The 13,026-nt window shown below is 42.6% G+C and overlaps 1 protein-coding gene across 2 annotated transcripts in view; it reads right to left on the minus strand.

Moving 5' to 3' along the window:
- LOC147901473 (tetratricopeptide repeat (TPR)-containing protein) overlaps positions 1 to 13,026 on the minus strand; it is a 66,034-nt gene that overhangs the window by 28,739 nt on the left and 24,269 nt on the right. For both annotated transcript variants that reach the window (XM_087374634.1, XM_087374633.1), the window contains exon 8: positions 10,042 to 10,163. In XM_087374634.1, the coding sequence (XP_087230760.1) occupies positions 10,042 to 10,163 (122 nt within the window). The remainder of the gene's footprint in view (positions 1 to 10,041; positions 10,164 to 13,026) is intronic.

Below are 13,026 nucleotides of genomic sequence, written 5' to 3' on the forward strand. Positions count from 1 at the left end.
GTTCCAGAGTAGATTTTGGTACATAAGGAAAGGAACCTCAGAGGTAGAGTTTCCTGTCTACTTGTTTACTAGTTATTTACCATAGAACTACCATCTATTTGGGTCTACTAATTCAAAAAATTGGATAACTTTGCGCTCGAGCATTGGATTTGCATCAAGTTTTTTACATCACGTGTGTAATTTTGGGTTTCAAATGTCTTGGTATTTGGAAATTGCATTGGATTAACAAACCTTAAAAAAATTGCATGATTCATAAGAAAAACGAATTGGTGATCTAATTAAGTCATTAGCCTAAGCCAAACTCTAAATTAACCCTCTTGCAAACTTTTTTATAGCGTCAATATTCGGTGGAAAATTGATGCAACGAGGAGTTCTGGATTGCCATCTTGCCCTCTCTAACTCCCCTCCGCCTCACTGTGCCTCCCGCCCCCCTCCTCTCTCACTCCCTCCGCTCAGCCCCACTCCCCTGTGCATCTCTCCCCTCTTCCCTCTGCTCATCCCCCTTCCCTCTCCCTTGTAGTTTTCAGCCCCTAAAGCACTTCTATTTGTGGTTTTTTGTTCGTGGTATCTCCACAAGCTCAAGCTTCCTTGTAAGCTTCCATGCTCGCCTCAATGTTCACTTGTAGCAATTGAACAAAGGAGCAGTCGGCTGCTCGGGCCGCTTCAAGTCTTTCTTGAGCCTTTTATTCAAGCTTTTGCTGTCAGAGCCGTTCACGAGCTCTGCCATTGCAGTCACAATTTGAGGCTGCTTGAGCTATTCCTCACCTTCTTGAAGCTTTCACCATTGCTCTACTAGGTTCGTTGTTGTGCTCCTTCAGCCTCTCAATCAATTGCCACCCAAGCTCTTCTTCAGCCTCGTCTGGAGTTGTTCAATCTTCTTCTCTAGCTGCTGTTCACCCAATTGCAATTTCCCTTGGCGTAAAAAACTCCTGGCACATGTAGAAAAATGTGTTTGTCCCCAGTCGCAGTCCAAGCGGATTCTTGCTGTTCTCACAAGGCAAATCAGGAAAATATTGGAACATTTGCAATGCTTTACTGGCTGAGGCCTGCGAGACATTCTAGATGGTGGTGCCCTTTCCACCTCGAATGGAGTTGTCATAGGAGGCCTGAGTGAAATTGAGAGCACAGGGCATGGTAGAACTGGCAATGGCAAGCAAGGACTGCAAGAGGCAGACGGAGGGAAGCAGCTTGCAGAAGGGGAGATGAGATTTTTAAAGGAGCTCTAGACCTCCATCTAGAAACATCTTTAATTTTTTGGTTGTACCTTAGGCTATGATCCCTTCCTTTTCACCCCTCTTACTTCTCCTAGATAAATTAATGGTTATTTTCATCAAGTGGGGGGCCCTATTTGGTAAAATCTCAAAACAATTCACCATTGCATGCAAAGTTCAGGCTCAGCAGAGCACAGGTCTAGAGCATTTAGTACATCTGTTTCTTTGATACAAACAGGCTCAAATATCTAGAGGTCACTTGGTGACATTGTATACTCACCCGAGGTACTACTTGGTGACAGTATACTTGCCTTGGGACTTCTACGATCGGTGTACTAGTCATATGAGATAGTTTCTACAGTGTATATGGATTGCTATCCTAGGCTCTAAACATCCCCCTAAAAAGGCTTAGGGAGACTCACATGGAAAGCGTTGTGAATCCTCCAATGATCTGGTAGCTTCAACCTCTAAGCTACATCGCTCATCTTTTCTGAAAATTGAACAGGCCCATAGTATCTCATACTCAGCGTGGGGAAGAACCAGTCTTTGCCCCATCAATTGCCTTCTTTTGCATTGCCTAAGTCTTTTGGAGAGCTTGCTTCACCTTCTCATACGCCACATCCATGCTCTCAGCATACTTATCAGCCTCAAAAATCTCATCTTTAAAATGCAAGATAGGCGGGACTTTCCTCCCTCCTTCCACTATTTCAAATAGAGCTTTTCCGGTGAAAGTATTGTAAGCAAACTCCACTAAGGGCAAATACTACTCCAATTGTGTCTTATGCTCACACACATAACATTTCAGCAAATCAAGTACAAGGGAATCAGCCTCTTCGGACTGCCCATCCGTCTAAGGCTGAACAAAAGATGAAAACTTCAATATAGTGCCCATATTCTCAAAGAGCCCTCTCCAAAATAGATTCTTCATGCGTGGATCTCTATCACTCATGACAAACTGAGGCATCCCATGATATTTACAAATGTTCTGATGAACAATCTAATCCACTGTAACTTTCTTCCTCACCGGAATGAAATGTGCATGCTTGCTAGACTGGCATATAGTAGTCCAAAGGCCATCATCCTAGGAAGATCAAAAATAACATCCATGGCAATGCTCTCCCACGGTCTATTTGAGATTGGAAATGGCTGCAACAATCTAGGTGTCTTCTGTCAGTCAAACTTGACCTTCTGACAAAGGCATCCACATCTGATCTCAAAGCTGGCCAATAGAGAAAGTGCTCCATTGCCTTCATCGTGGGATCGATGCCTCTATGCCCTGCATACAAAGGAGCATGACTTTCTATCATTAACATTTGACCTCAACTGCCATGTGACACAAAGGCGACCATGCATCATAAGAAAGCCATCTCTGAGAGTATAATGCTCATGACGTTGATTATTAGACGGCGAGTCAACAATCGTTGAGAAATCCTCATCCTGAGCATATTCGTCCTTCATTGCATCCAACTCACTGTGGTAAGCAATGGTTACTACTGAAACCTGAGGTTTCCTTAATAATGCATCAGCCACTACATTCTTTTTACCGTCCACATGCACTATCTGAAAGTGAAATACGGATAAGAAATTGGCCCAACGCATATGCTTCTCAGATAACTTTGTCTGAGTCAGGAAATATCTCAAAGATTGATGATACGTCTGCACTCTACAATCAGCCCCAAGTAAATAGTGCTTCCATGTAGCAAGGGCATGAATTACAGCTAGAAATTCCTTCTCATAAATCTTTCATCACCCTGCAAAATCCTACTCTGATAGGCCACGACTCGTCCATCTTGCATAGTGACCGCTCCAAGGCCATTCTTTCCTATCTGCTTGGACAGCAAAATCTTTTCAAAGATCTGGTAGGATCAATACTGGATCCGAAGTAAGCTTTTCCTTTAGCATCTCAAATGCTGCAATTTGATTTTCAGTCCATATAAGAGATGCTCCCTTCTTCTACAATGCATAGAGGGATGAAGAAATTTCAGCAAAGTGATGTATGAAAAGCCTGTAGTAAAGCATAAGCCCAAAAAGCTTCATCCTTCATGCAAAATTTTCAACTATGGCCAATTGCGGATTGCTTCAATCTTTGCAAGGTCAATGCGCACTCCATCCTTGGAGACAATGTGTCCCAGAAAGTGCATCTCAGGCATTCTTTGCATTCAGCACTCATAGGCCCCATCTTCTTTGCATGGATTCCAAGTTTGCCTACCAACTCATCTACTGCTGGGCACTCATCTAATTCTGCCCCGTCTAATGCAAACAAGAAAAACAGCAAACACTGTAATTATTGAAGAAAGCCAGGACATTACATTTTTTTAAGTCGCAAGCGCATCGCTTCTAAAAAGAAAAAGCAGCAAAAGGGACTTGCTGTCACTACTACTGCTGCTGCCCTAGATCATGGTCATGAGGCAGCAAACATCGCTCACCATGAGTGGACTTTCACGGTGACATGCCAGTACCATCCACAGAAGCATGCTACAGCCTCGTTTGTCTTAGATTCTAAGTCAGATTGGTGCTTCGACGGTGGTGCTTCCAAGCACATCACTTCTTGCAAATCACTCTTTCAGACATTGTTGGCTGCTCCACATGGTGGCACAGTGACATGTGCCAACAATGCATCATATCCCATGAAAGGGATTGGCCAGGTCCAAGTCACTTCACTTTAAGGTGATATGATCACACTCATGAACATTTTGTTTGTCCCAGGTATCAAGAAGAACCTCATCTCCATTGCAGCCATATCCTTGAATGGCTTTCGGGTTCTCTTTGATTGTTATCGATGTGCCGTGTATGACAACCGGTATGATGACAGCATTGTACTTACTTGATCACTTTCCTCTGGGCTATATCATCTTGATGTTTATGACAAAAAGCTATAGCTATAGAGGTAAATTTAGTGGCTGAACCTGTAATTTCAGATTCCTACTTATGGCATGCGAGGTTGGGTCACCTCAACTACAAAAGCTTGGTTAAAATGCATTCACAAAACATGGTGATTGCTCTCCCACCCACGCATGCACCGGTTAAACATGTTTGTGAGGGATGCTTGTCGGGCAAAATGCACCATTTCTCATTTCCAAAGGATGGGACAGTTGGTGCATCCAAGAAGCTTCACCTTGTGCATAGTGGTGTGTGGGCCGATGCAGACGACATCTCTTGGGGGCTACCTTTACTTTTCTACCTTTGTGGATGACTACACCAGATTTGCTTGGATATATGGCACGAAGGCCAAATCTGATGTGTTCCCATGCTTCAAATATTGGCTTGCCATAGCTGAAAATGAATCGGGGCAAAAGCTCCTTACTCTACGCACTAACAGGGGGGGGAGAGTACATGTCCCATGAATTCTCTGAATTTTTGGCAGCTCGGGGTATTATTCATCAATGTACAGTGCCTTATACTCCACAGCAAAATGGGCTGGCAGAGAGGAAAATTGTTCAGAGATGGAAATGGGCAGGTGCATGTTGTCTTTGCCAAATAAGTTTTAGTTGGATGCTGTCATGTGCTCCAACTATGTGCTCAATCGGGCACCCACAAAGGCATTGAAGACTCTCACACCTTATGAGGCATGGCACGGTTGCAAACCTGAAATTTCTCATATGCGAGTGTTCGGGTCATTGGCTTATGCTCATGTGCCATCTCAGCCAAGGCACAAGCTTGAAGACAAAGCTGTAAAATGCATGTTCATTGGTCATAGCGCAGAGAGCAAGGGATACAGGTTGTATCAGCCCAGCATGGTAAGTAGGGATTTTGCATTCGCTGAAAATGTGCCTTTACCTTGGCTGGAATGCAAAAAACAGCCTACTGTTGATTCCTTAGATGTCTTTGATACATTGTTGCCTCTCTTTCACTCGCCCACAGATTCAAAGCAGCCAATGCAAAGTGTTGTGACATACACTTCTACCAGTGCACATCCTCCACCAATAGCTCTTGCTCAGCCTGATATGCCTTTAGTTGACGATCAAGCTATTGAGCAGGCAGTTGCACAGGAGAGTGCTGTCATTAAACAACAAAAATCAGTCCCAAGATGGCTTTTGGACACACTCAAGGACAGCAAACAAGCTGAGCCTTTGCCAGCCCGCACTAGAGGTGCGCATAAACAGATGCATGGCAACTATTTGGCTGTAGCTTTGGTTGCTACTGCTTGCAATGAGGAACCTTTATGTCACAAGGATGCCTTTGACAGCAAGGAATGGATGGATGCCATGAAGGCTAAGCTTGAATCCATTCATGCAAATACCACTCGGGAGTTGTGTGACTTGCCAGCAGGCAAGCGTGCCATAGGCACAAAGTGCGTCTACAAGGTGAAAAGGAAAGCTGATGGCAGTGTTGACCGCCTCAAAGTCCGCTTGGTTGCAAAGGGATATGCAGAGCAGCACGGCATTGACTTTGAGAGGACCTTTGCTCCCACCTCACAAATTACTACTATCACGTGTGTTATTGCTATGGCATCTCATCGGCATTGGGAGGTTCATCAGCTGGACATCAAGACTGCCTTCCTTCATGGTTATCTTCAGGAAGAGGCCTATGTCGCTCAGCCACCTGGTTTTGAACAATTAGGTTCTGAAAATATGGCTTGCCATCTCAGAAAAGCCTGAAGCAGGCACCCCGGGCATGGTATGCGAAGATACATGCATTTTTGACAGCCCATGGCTTTCAGAACAGCCCAACTGAGGCCACTCTTTATGTCCGAAAGAGTGCATCAGAATTTTTAATTCTGATTTTATATGTGGATGACATGCTTATCACTGCCCCAGATATGCATACAATTGCAGATTTCAAGGCTGATTTACAGCAGTCTTTTGCCATGACATATATGGGCCCGGTTACACTATTATTTGGGCATACAGTTTGCATATGTTGAGGGGGGTATAATGATGAGTCAGTCCAAGTATATTGGACAGCTCCTTGATCGCTTCCAGTTCAAGGATTGCAAGCCAGTTTCTACTCCATTGGAACCTGGCTTTTGTTTCTCCTGCGAAGATGGAAGTCCGCCATTTGATGCATCCCTTTATCAGCAGGCTGTTGGTTGCCTTATATACCTTTGTCATACCCGGCCTGATCTTCAATATGCCAGTTCCCAAGTCAGCAGGTACATACACAAGCCTAGTACGCAGCATTGGCCAGCACTGAAGCCGGTCTTTCGATACTTAAAGGCCACGCAACATTTGGGTTTACTCTATGGTTCAAAGGCCCTACTTGTTTTGCATGCATTCACTGATAGTGACACAGCAGGATGTTACGACACTTGGGTGTCACACAGCAGCAATTGTTTTATGCTTGGAGCTTCATGCATCTCTTGGTTCAGCGAGAAGCAACCTACAGTTGCCACATCTAGTTGTGATACTGAGTACAGAGCAGCTTTCACAGCTACAATAGAGTGTGTTTGGCTTCGCAAGTTACTTGCACATCTTGATATCATTCAGCCCGACTCTACTACAATCTACACCGATAGCCAGAGTGCTTTAGCAGTTGCTAGAAGCCTAGTGTTTCATACACGCACAAAGAGTATTGAGGTCCACTATCACTATGTTTCAACATGCTTTACACTTGGCTACGTTTTTTTTTTCCAGAGAAGGCTCCTTTTGTTACATGAGGGATCACTCTGTACATATCATAGGTTGCTATATCCCTCTGGGACGAATATGTGCAACCATGAGGTAGTTTCCAAGTATTCCTGAGATATTTCCAGGATACTTCAGCCATACACCATGGAGGGGGGTTTGTTAGCACTTAGCCCTGATATGAGCCTTGTAGGTCAGGTCAACTTGATGAGTTGACTTCTTTGGTCAACCACATGGTTGACTTGGGGGCCATATAGGCCACCCTTTCTATTTTCCTCTTATCCATTTGAGCAGTACTACGTTTTGCTCCAACTTGTTGTTTGCTTCCCACACTCCACTCCTATTCCATTGCTTCCTGCACCCAACATTCAGCTCCATACGTCTCGAACTTGGGGGAGGGATAAGGAGCTCCCCACCAAGTCCCCTCTAGGCTGCTTTGTTATTTGGAGGATGGTTCTTCCTTGCAAGTTTTGTTGGTTTTTGTATCAGTCAGAAGATGGAGAGTCTCCTCTTTCTAGGCTATATGGTAAAATGCAAAATAAGTATTCCTTGCTATTGTTGGATTGCTCTTGTTGCCCGGCATGGCTAGAGCGGCACAGTTGGTTTTTAATTTGAACCATGAGGCACGGATCCAAGTCTAGCATAGATTGGCTGAACCGATTCAACTTGCAGTGATGCAAGTCTGAAAGGACATCGAGTACCGGGATCTATGTTCCTAGGATCCATTATTGCCATGTGTGTGTGGTTCAAGTTATTGGAGGCGAGTGAACTAGCAAATTTCACTCAGAGTGGTGTAGTCCACTCAATTGTTGTGCTTTGAGCTGACTTCGGGTGTAGCTCCTTTAGGCTCAGCAGAGCGTAGGTCTGGAGCATTGCCCGATGCTCAAGAGGGGGTTAGTTCCTCCACCCCCTTGTCAACAAACAAGCTCACGATATCTAGAAGTCACTTGGTGACACTGTATGTGTATTGTTTGTTGACAATACATCTGCTATGGGACCTCTAAGATGAGTGTACTAGTCACTCCACACGAATGATGCATTGATATATGGATGGACTCGCGCGCTCTCCTAGACCATATCATCATTGCTAGTCCTTTATGTTTATAGCAGCAAACTTGATAGTTTGTTGTTTCAAGAGGAGGGTATGTCACGGGGACGTGAAGTTATGAACCGTGACTAACTTTGGCTTAGGGGGCTAGCCCAAGGGAAGCGACACTTCCAAGAAGTCCCTAGGTGCACACCTACCCTCTTCCTCTCCTTCCAAGGCAAAAGGTACGTGATATTTGGGACGTTGGATTTCTCTCTCACTTTTTCTATTTTTTTCACGCATCCCGATGTCTTCTATCCTTACCCTTCCCTCTAAGGTTCGCTTCCCTAGGCTTCCGTACCGCTGTACAGAAGCTTTAATCGCTCTTGTACGGAATGGGCCTGCTGCACGGGCTGTTTCACGACTCCCAAGGCACGTAGTACAAGCTGTGCGGAATGCTAGCCTGCTGTACAGATTGATTTTCTGCTGGTACGGGTGGTCTTGCTGGCTGAGAGGTTGTTCTATGTTGCTGGCACATTTTCCAAGGCTGGCTGTACGGATGTCATTAATGCTGCTGGCTGTACGGACAGTAAAGGCTGCTGTACAGACAGCTTAGGCACTCTCTTCAAAGACTTGTTCACGCATTTCAGGGATAGGCTGCCTGTTGCGAGTGGACCTTGCCATGGCAGACTAGCTCTTTCTCTCTTGCCCTGGCCTCTTCACCAGTGAGCCTTGCTCTTCTCACATTTGTCAGCTCCCAGTTTTCCTTTCTCTCTTCCTTCCCCTCTCCTAATTATCCAAGAGCCACAAGTGCTAGACACGATTCAAAGATCAAAAGTGATAGCAAGTATATCATACTTTTTACACATCCACACCTAAAGATGAAAAAGTTAGCAGCAAAGAAGGTCACTATGTCTACTTCATGTTGTACTTCTATGCAAAATCACTTTGTCTCCATATGTCTTCATGTTGTACTTTCTACGCAAAATCACTTATGTCTCCATATGCCAACTTATCGGAATGCTTATGTACCGTAGTGTCACAATATCCCTGTGTTTTTTCCTTGAATTCTTTATCTGCAATCTTCTTTATGAAGAATCATATTGTATATACCTAGATGAATCCATGAACATTCCCAAACTCATCCTCTAAAAACACAACATAGTGCAGTTTCAATCTCACAATAGTCACTCAAAACCATAAACTCCATCACGCATAGCAGAGACTAGCTACTATGACATCCCCACTGACGTCATCAGCGCCTAACGGTGGGTGTAGACCATAGTATAAATATATGCTCTCACACATACAAATCCACACATACTTGAGGATCCATTTATACAAAATCTTCGTACTGAGTTTCTATCGGCACTCCGGAGGTGAAGGGCGGCAGACTCAGCCATGACAAAGGCTAGTACTAAAGGAGAGTCATATTGTACGTTACAATATTCATATGCAAACAACAATATACATGCCATTACCACATGAATACACATAAACGCAAGTGTGTGCACACATCTATCTATACATGTATACATATATGATACACATGCATATGCATGCACACATACAAACGTGTATAACTGCATACATATGCATATACATGTATAAATGCATGCATGCATTCACGTATGTATGAACACACATACACGTGTGTGCGCGCATGCATGCAGGCACACAGCACATGGTGTTTGCATGTGTGCATGCATGTGCGTCACCTGCATGCATGCTTGTAAGTATCCATTCATCTAAGCATGTCTCTTTGTTTGTTAATATCTATTCCTATATGCATCCCTTTGTATGTTAATACTGATATAAATGAATCTAGGAAAAAAACCCACACTATCTCACAGCAAAATGCTATTGTTAACCTCACAAGAGCACATGGATGCTGAATTATGCCATTTGTTTGACAAACAACCCGTACATATAGGTGAGAAACCAAGCAATGGTGAGTAAAACATAAGAGTCGCACATACTTTGGATATAAAGATATTGGGAGGGATAAAATGCATGCCATAAAAAATTGCATATAAAGATATGGAGAAGGATAGAATGCATGCCATAAAGCATTTCATTTAAAGAAAGAAAACGAAAATAAAGGTAAAATGCAAGCCATAAAGCATTTCATTAAAAACAATAATAAAAAGCACAAATTCGCACCTCTAGTCAATGAGGAAAAGTATAGAGATCATCTTGGACATGTCACAAAAATGCATAATGAGGAAGGAAGCACTACCTGCAAATATAGAGCCATATTGACGTATAAGAAGAGCGCCATAGTTCACAAGAGCCCCAGGATGAGAGCTGTCCTTTTCCAACAATGTCTGGAAACACCGAGTAGCATGTGCCAAATGACCACTGCAATAAGCAACAAAAGCGTAACTTAAAAACTTGACATGAAAGTTTTAAAAGCATGGCACGGCAATGAAAACACACAGCGATAGAAAGCCCCACGAGATCCAAATTTTTTATAGTTCCAAAAAATATAAAATGCCTCTACTCCAAATTGCATGAGCAAGGAGAGTCAATAAGATGTTGGGCATGACCCACAAGGCAATCTCCAAAAAGAGACACAACATTTTAGTGGGAGAGTCGTGTTTCACACCATTGGGTTAGGATTAGAGTTTGTTCACTTATGATCTGTATTGTACTCACATTTTAGGGTTGTCATGTCATTTTGCACATTTATCAACAACAACGTAGATGTGTGTGTGTTGCAATTCTATGGAAAACTATCAACTTCTTTGTCTCAGTATTCTCTTTTCTTCCACTGGATCAGATACTGGGCCTTATGGACCCTCTGGCTGCAGCGCAATCAAGCATATCTGAATTCTCCCTTTCAGCATCCATATGAGTTCTTCCGAGCCTCATTGCGGGAGTCTTTATATGATGCCTTACATGAGGAAGATTTGGATGTTTCTTGTATTCAACTTTTCTTTTACTGCTTCTGATGCATAGGGCTTTGGCTCTCTTTTGAGCACTGCCCAGATGTAAATGAATGTTTCATAATATAAGTATATTGGTTTCACAAAAAAAAAAAGTGTGTTGCAATTCACTTTCAGCTTTGTGCATCATTTCTCCTCTCACAGAATAGACCCAACATTTGATATCAGGATTGAAAGTAAGGTGCTTGCAAGAAGAATCCCCCAACCTACGTGTCAAATACCAAGAAAGAGGAGCACACCGTTGCTATGTGCACCATTCAAGTGTGGAAAAATCAATATTTAGAGCAATTCAATTAGATGAATCTTGGATTGGTGGAAAGAAGCCTAAGTCAAAAAACTTGCCTACGTGGTACTATGAAACTATTAAGAAGGTCAAGTAATCAATGAGCCCTCAAGAAATTAAAAATAGCTTAGGAAAGCCTTGTTGGAAGGATTGAAGTAAGCTATGCTCTGATGTCATATGTTAGACATGTGTCTATGCTTAAGAAATCAAGAGGTCAAAGACAATCCTAAGCGGCAAGAATCCATGAAAGATGAATAAGATAGACTAAAAGCTAATAGCAATGGGAGTATCATAAAATATATAGTCACCTTAAATGCAATGGGTTAAGCTGCATATATTACAAAGAGACCTTTGCACCTCTAGCCAATAGTACATTAGATTCATTGTAGCTCTTGCCACAAATTACAAATCGCTTCTTTTCCAAATGGATGTTAAACTCCTTTTGTGGACGGTTCTCCAAAAGAGGAATCAGTTTGAGGCTAAAGGCAAGGCTTGTTGTAGCCTGAAAAATGTTTTGCATGGACTAAAGCAACTACCACGTGCTAATCGAGGATAGATGAACACTTCCAAATGAAAACAAAGCGTTTGACATGAAAGACAACATTTCTAAACCAAACAATGTCTGCAAAAGAAATCCGCACAACATAAAACCATGAATACACCAATAAATTCAAATGAAAATTAATATGACTAAGGAAAGTCCTACATTAGATGAGTTCTATATAATCAACTTGTGGGAAGCCTAATACAATCTACCACTGCAAATAGCTTTCATGTGTGTGGCAAACTCTAAAGTATGTTATTAAAAGCAACTAAGAGGATCCTCACATATGTAAAGAGTATGCTAACTCGTCTAATTAAGTATAACAGAAGCAAAAACTTCAACATGCCAAGGTGCACTGATAATGATATTGGGCTAGATGCAAAGTTTAAAAAAGATCTACCTCTCAAAATTTACTTCTAGATATTTCTTTGGATCTAGCTGACATCATGGAGCCGCAAGAAGCAATCCATATTGCTCCGTCATCCACGTAAACATAATATAGAGCAGCCGCAAATGCAGCTTGTGAGATTCTCTCGTAAAAAAGAATTTTAAATGACATCATGTATCTCATTCTCATACTAAAGACACAGAAGTACAAAATCAATTCCTACATGAGAAACTCCAAAACTATGAAATAGACCTAACACAGGGTTAAATGGCAACCTAACCAAATGTTTTATGTTTTCCAACATTGGTGGATGTCAAACCAAATCCATTATCCATTGATGGAGGATGTGAGTTGTGGATTTGTTGGATTAGCCTTGGTATAATTAGGCAACTAGGATTACTAGAAACTTCCAAGAATGATAGGTAGACCTTACGATTTAGTAAACACATACAATGACTTGATGTCATAACCATGGTTAGCTATTTTTTAGGTGCCACATGGTATGGCATGTCTCCTCATACATCCCTCATAAATGGAAGGACAACTGCCAAATCGCAAATCACTGACACTTCATCAAGTGGGGCTTCACTACAAGTCCCATGGACACACTCTTACCACATCACTCACGCAGGAGTAGTCATTCACGTGAGACTTCACATATGCACATGAACGAATGCACTCTCATTGGGCACACTGTTGTTATGTCCTAAGCTAACCCTAGTTGGTTTGTACCTAATCTAGGGGGCGTATATCATGTAGATGTGGTAGGTATTAGCACGGGTTGATAAACCTCATAGCTAGGACATCCACAATAGTATGGATGTCATGGTTTTCTATTGCTAGCCAAGGCTAGAGAGTGAATATCCTAGACTTCAGCTTGGGTGATCCAACGTATTTTTGCATCTATGGCTTGTGAGAACAAAGAGAGCAAGAGTGAGCAAGAGTGAGAGCTGAACGTAGGTCTACTGAATAATGAACTGAAAAAAAGTGAGTACAAAAGAGAAGTGAGGGTTTAGTCTAAGTGACAAAACCCTATCTTATCCACTAACCGTAGTTAGGGA

This window comes from Dipteris shenzhenensis, chromosome 5 (genome assembly GCF_047967505.1).
Source record: "Dipteris shenzhenensis isolate YYH24624 ecotype China chromosome 5, Dip_SZ_1.0, whole genome shotgun sequence".
NCBI classification, from domain to species: Eukaryota; Viridiplantae; Streptophyta; class Polypodiopsida; order Gleicheniales; family Dipteridaceae; genus Dipteris; species Dipteris shenzhenensis.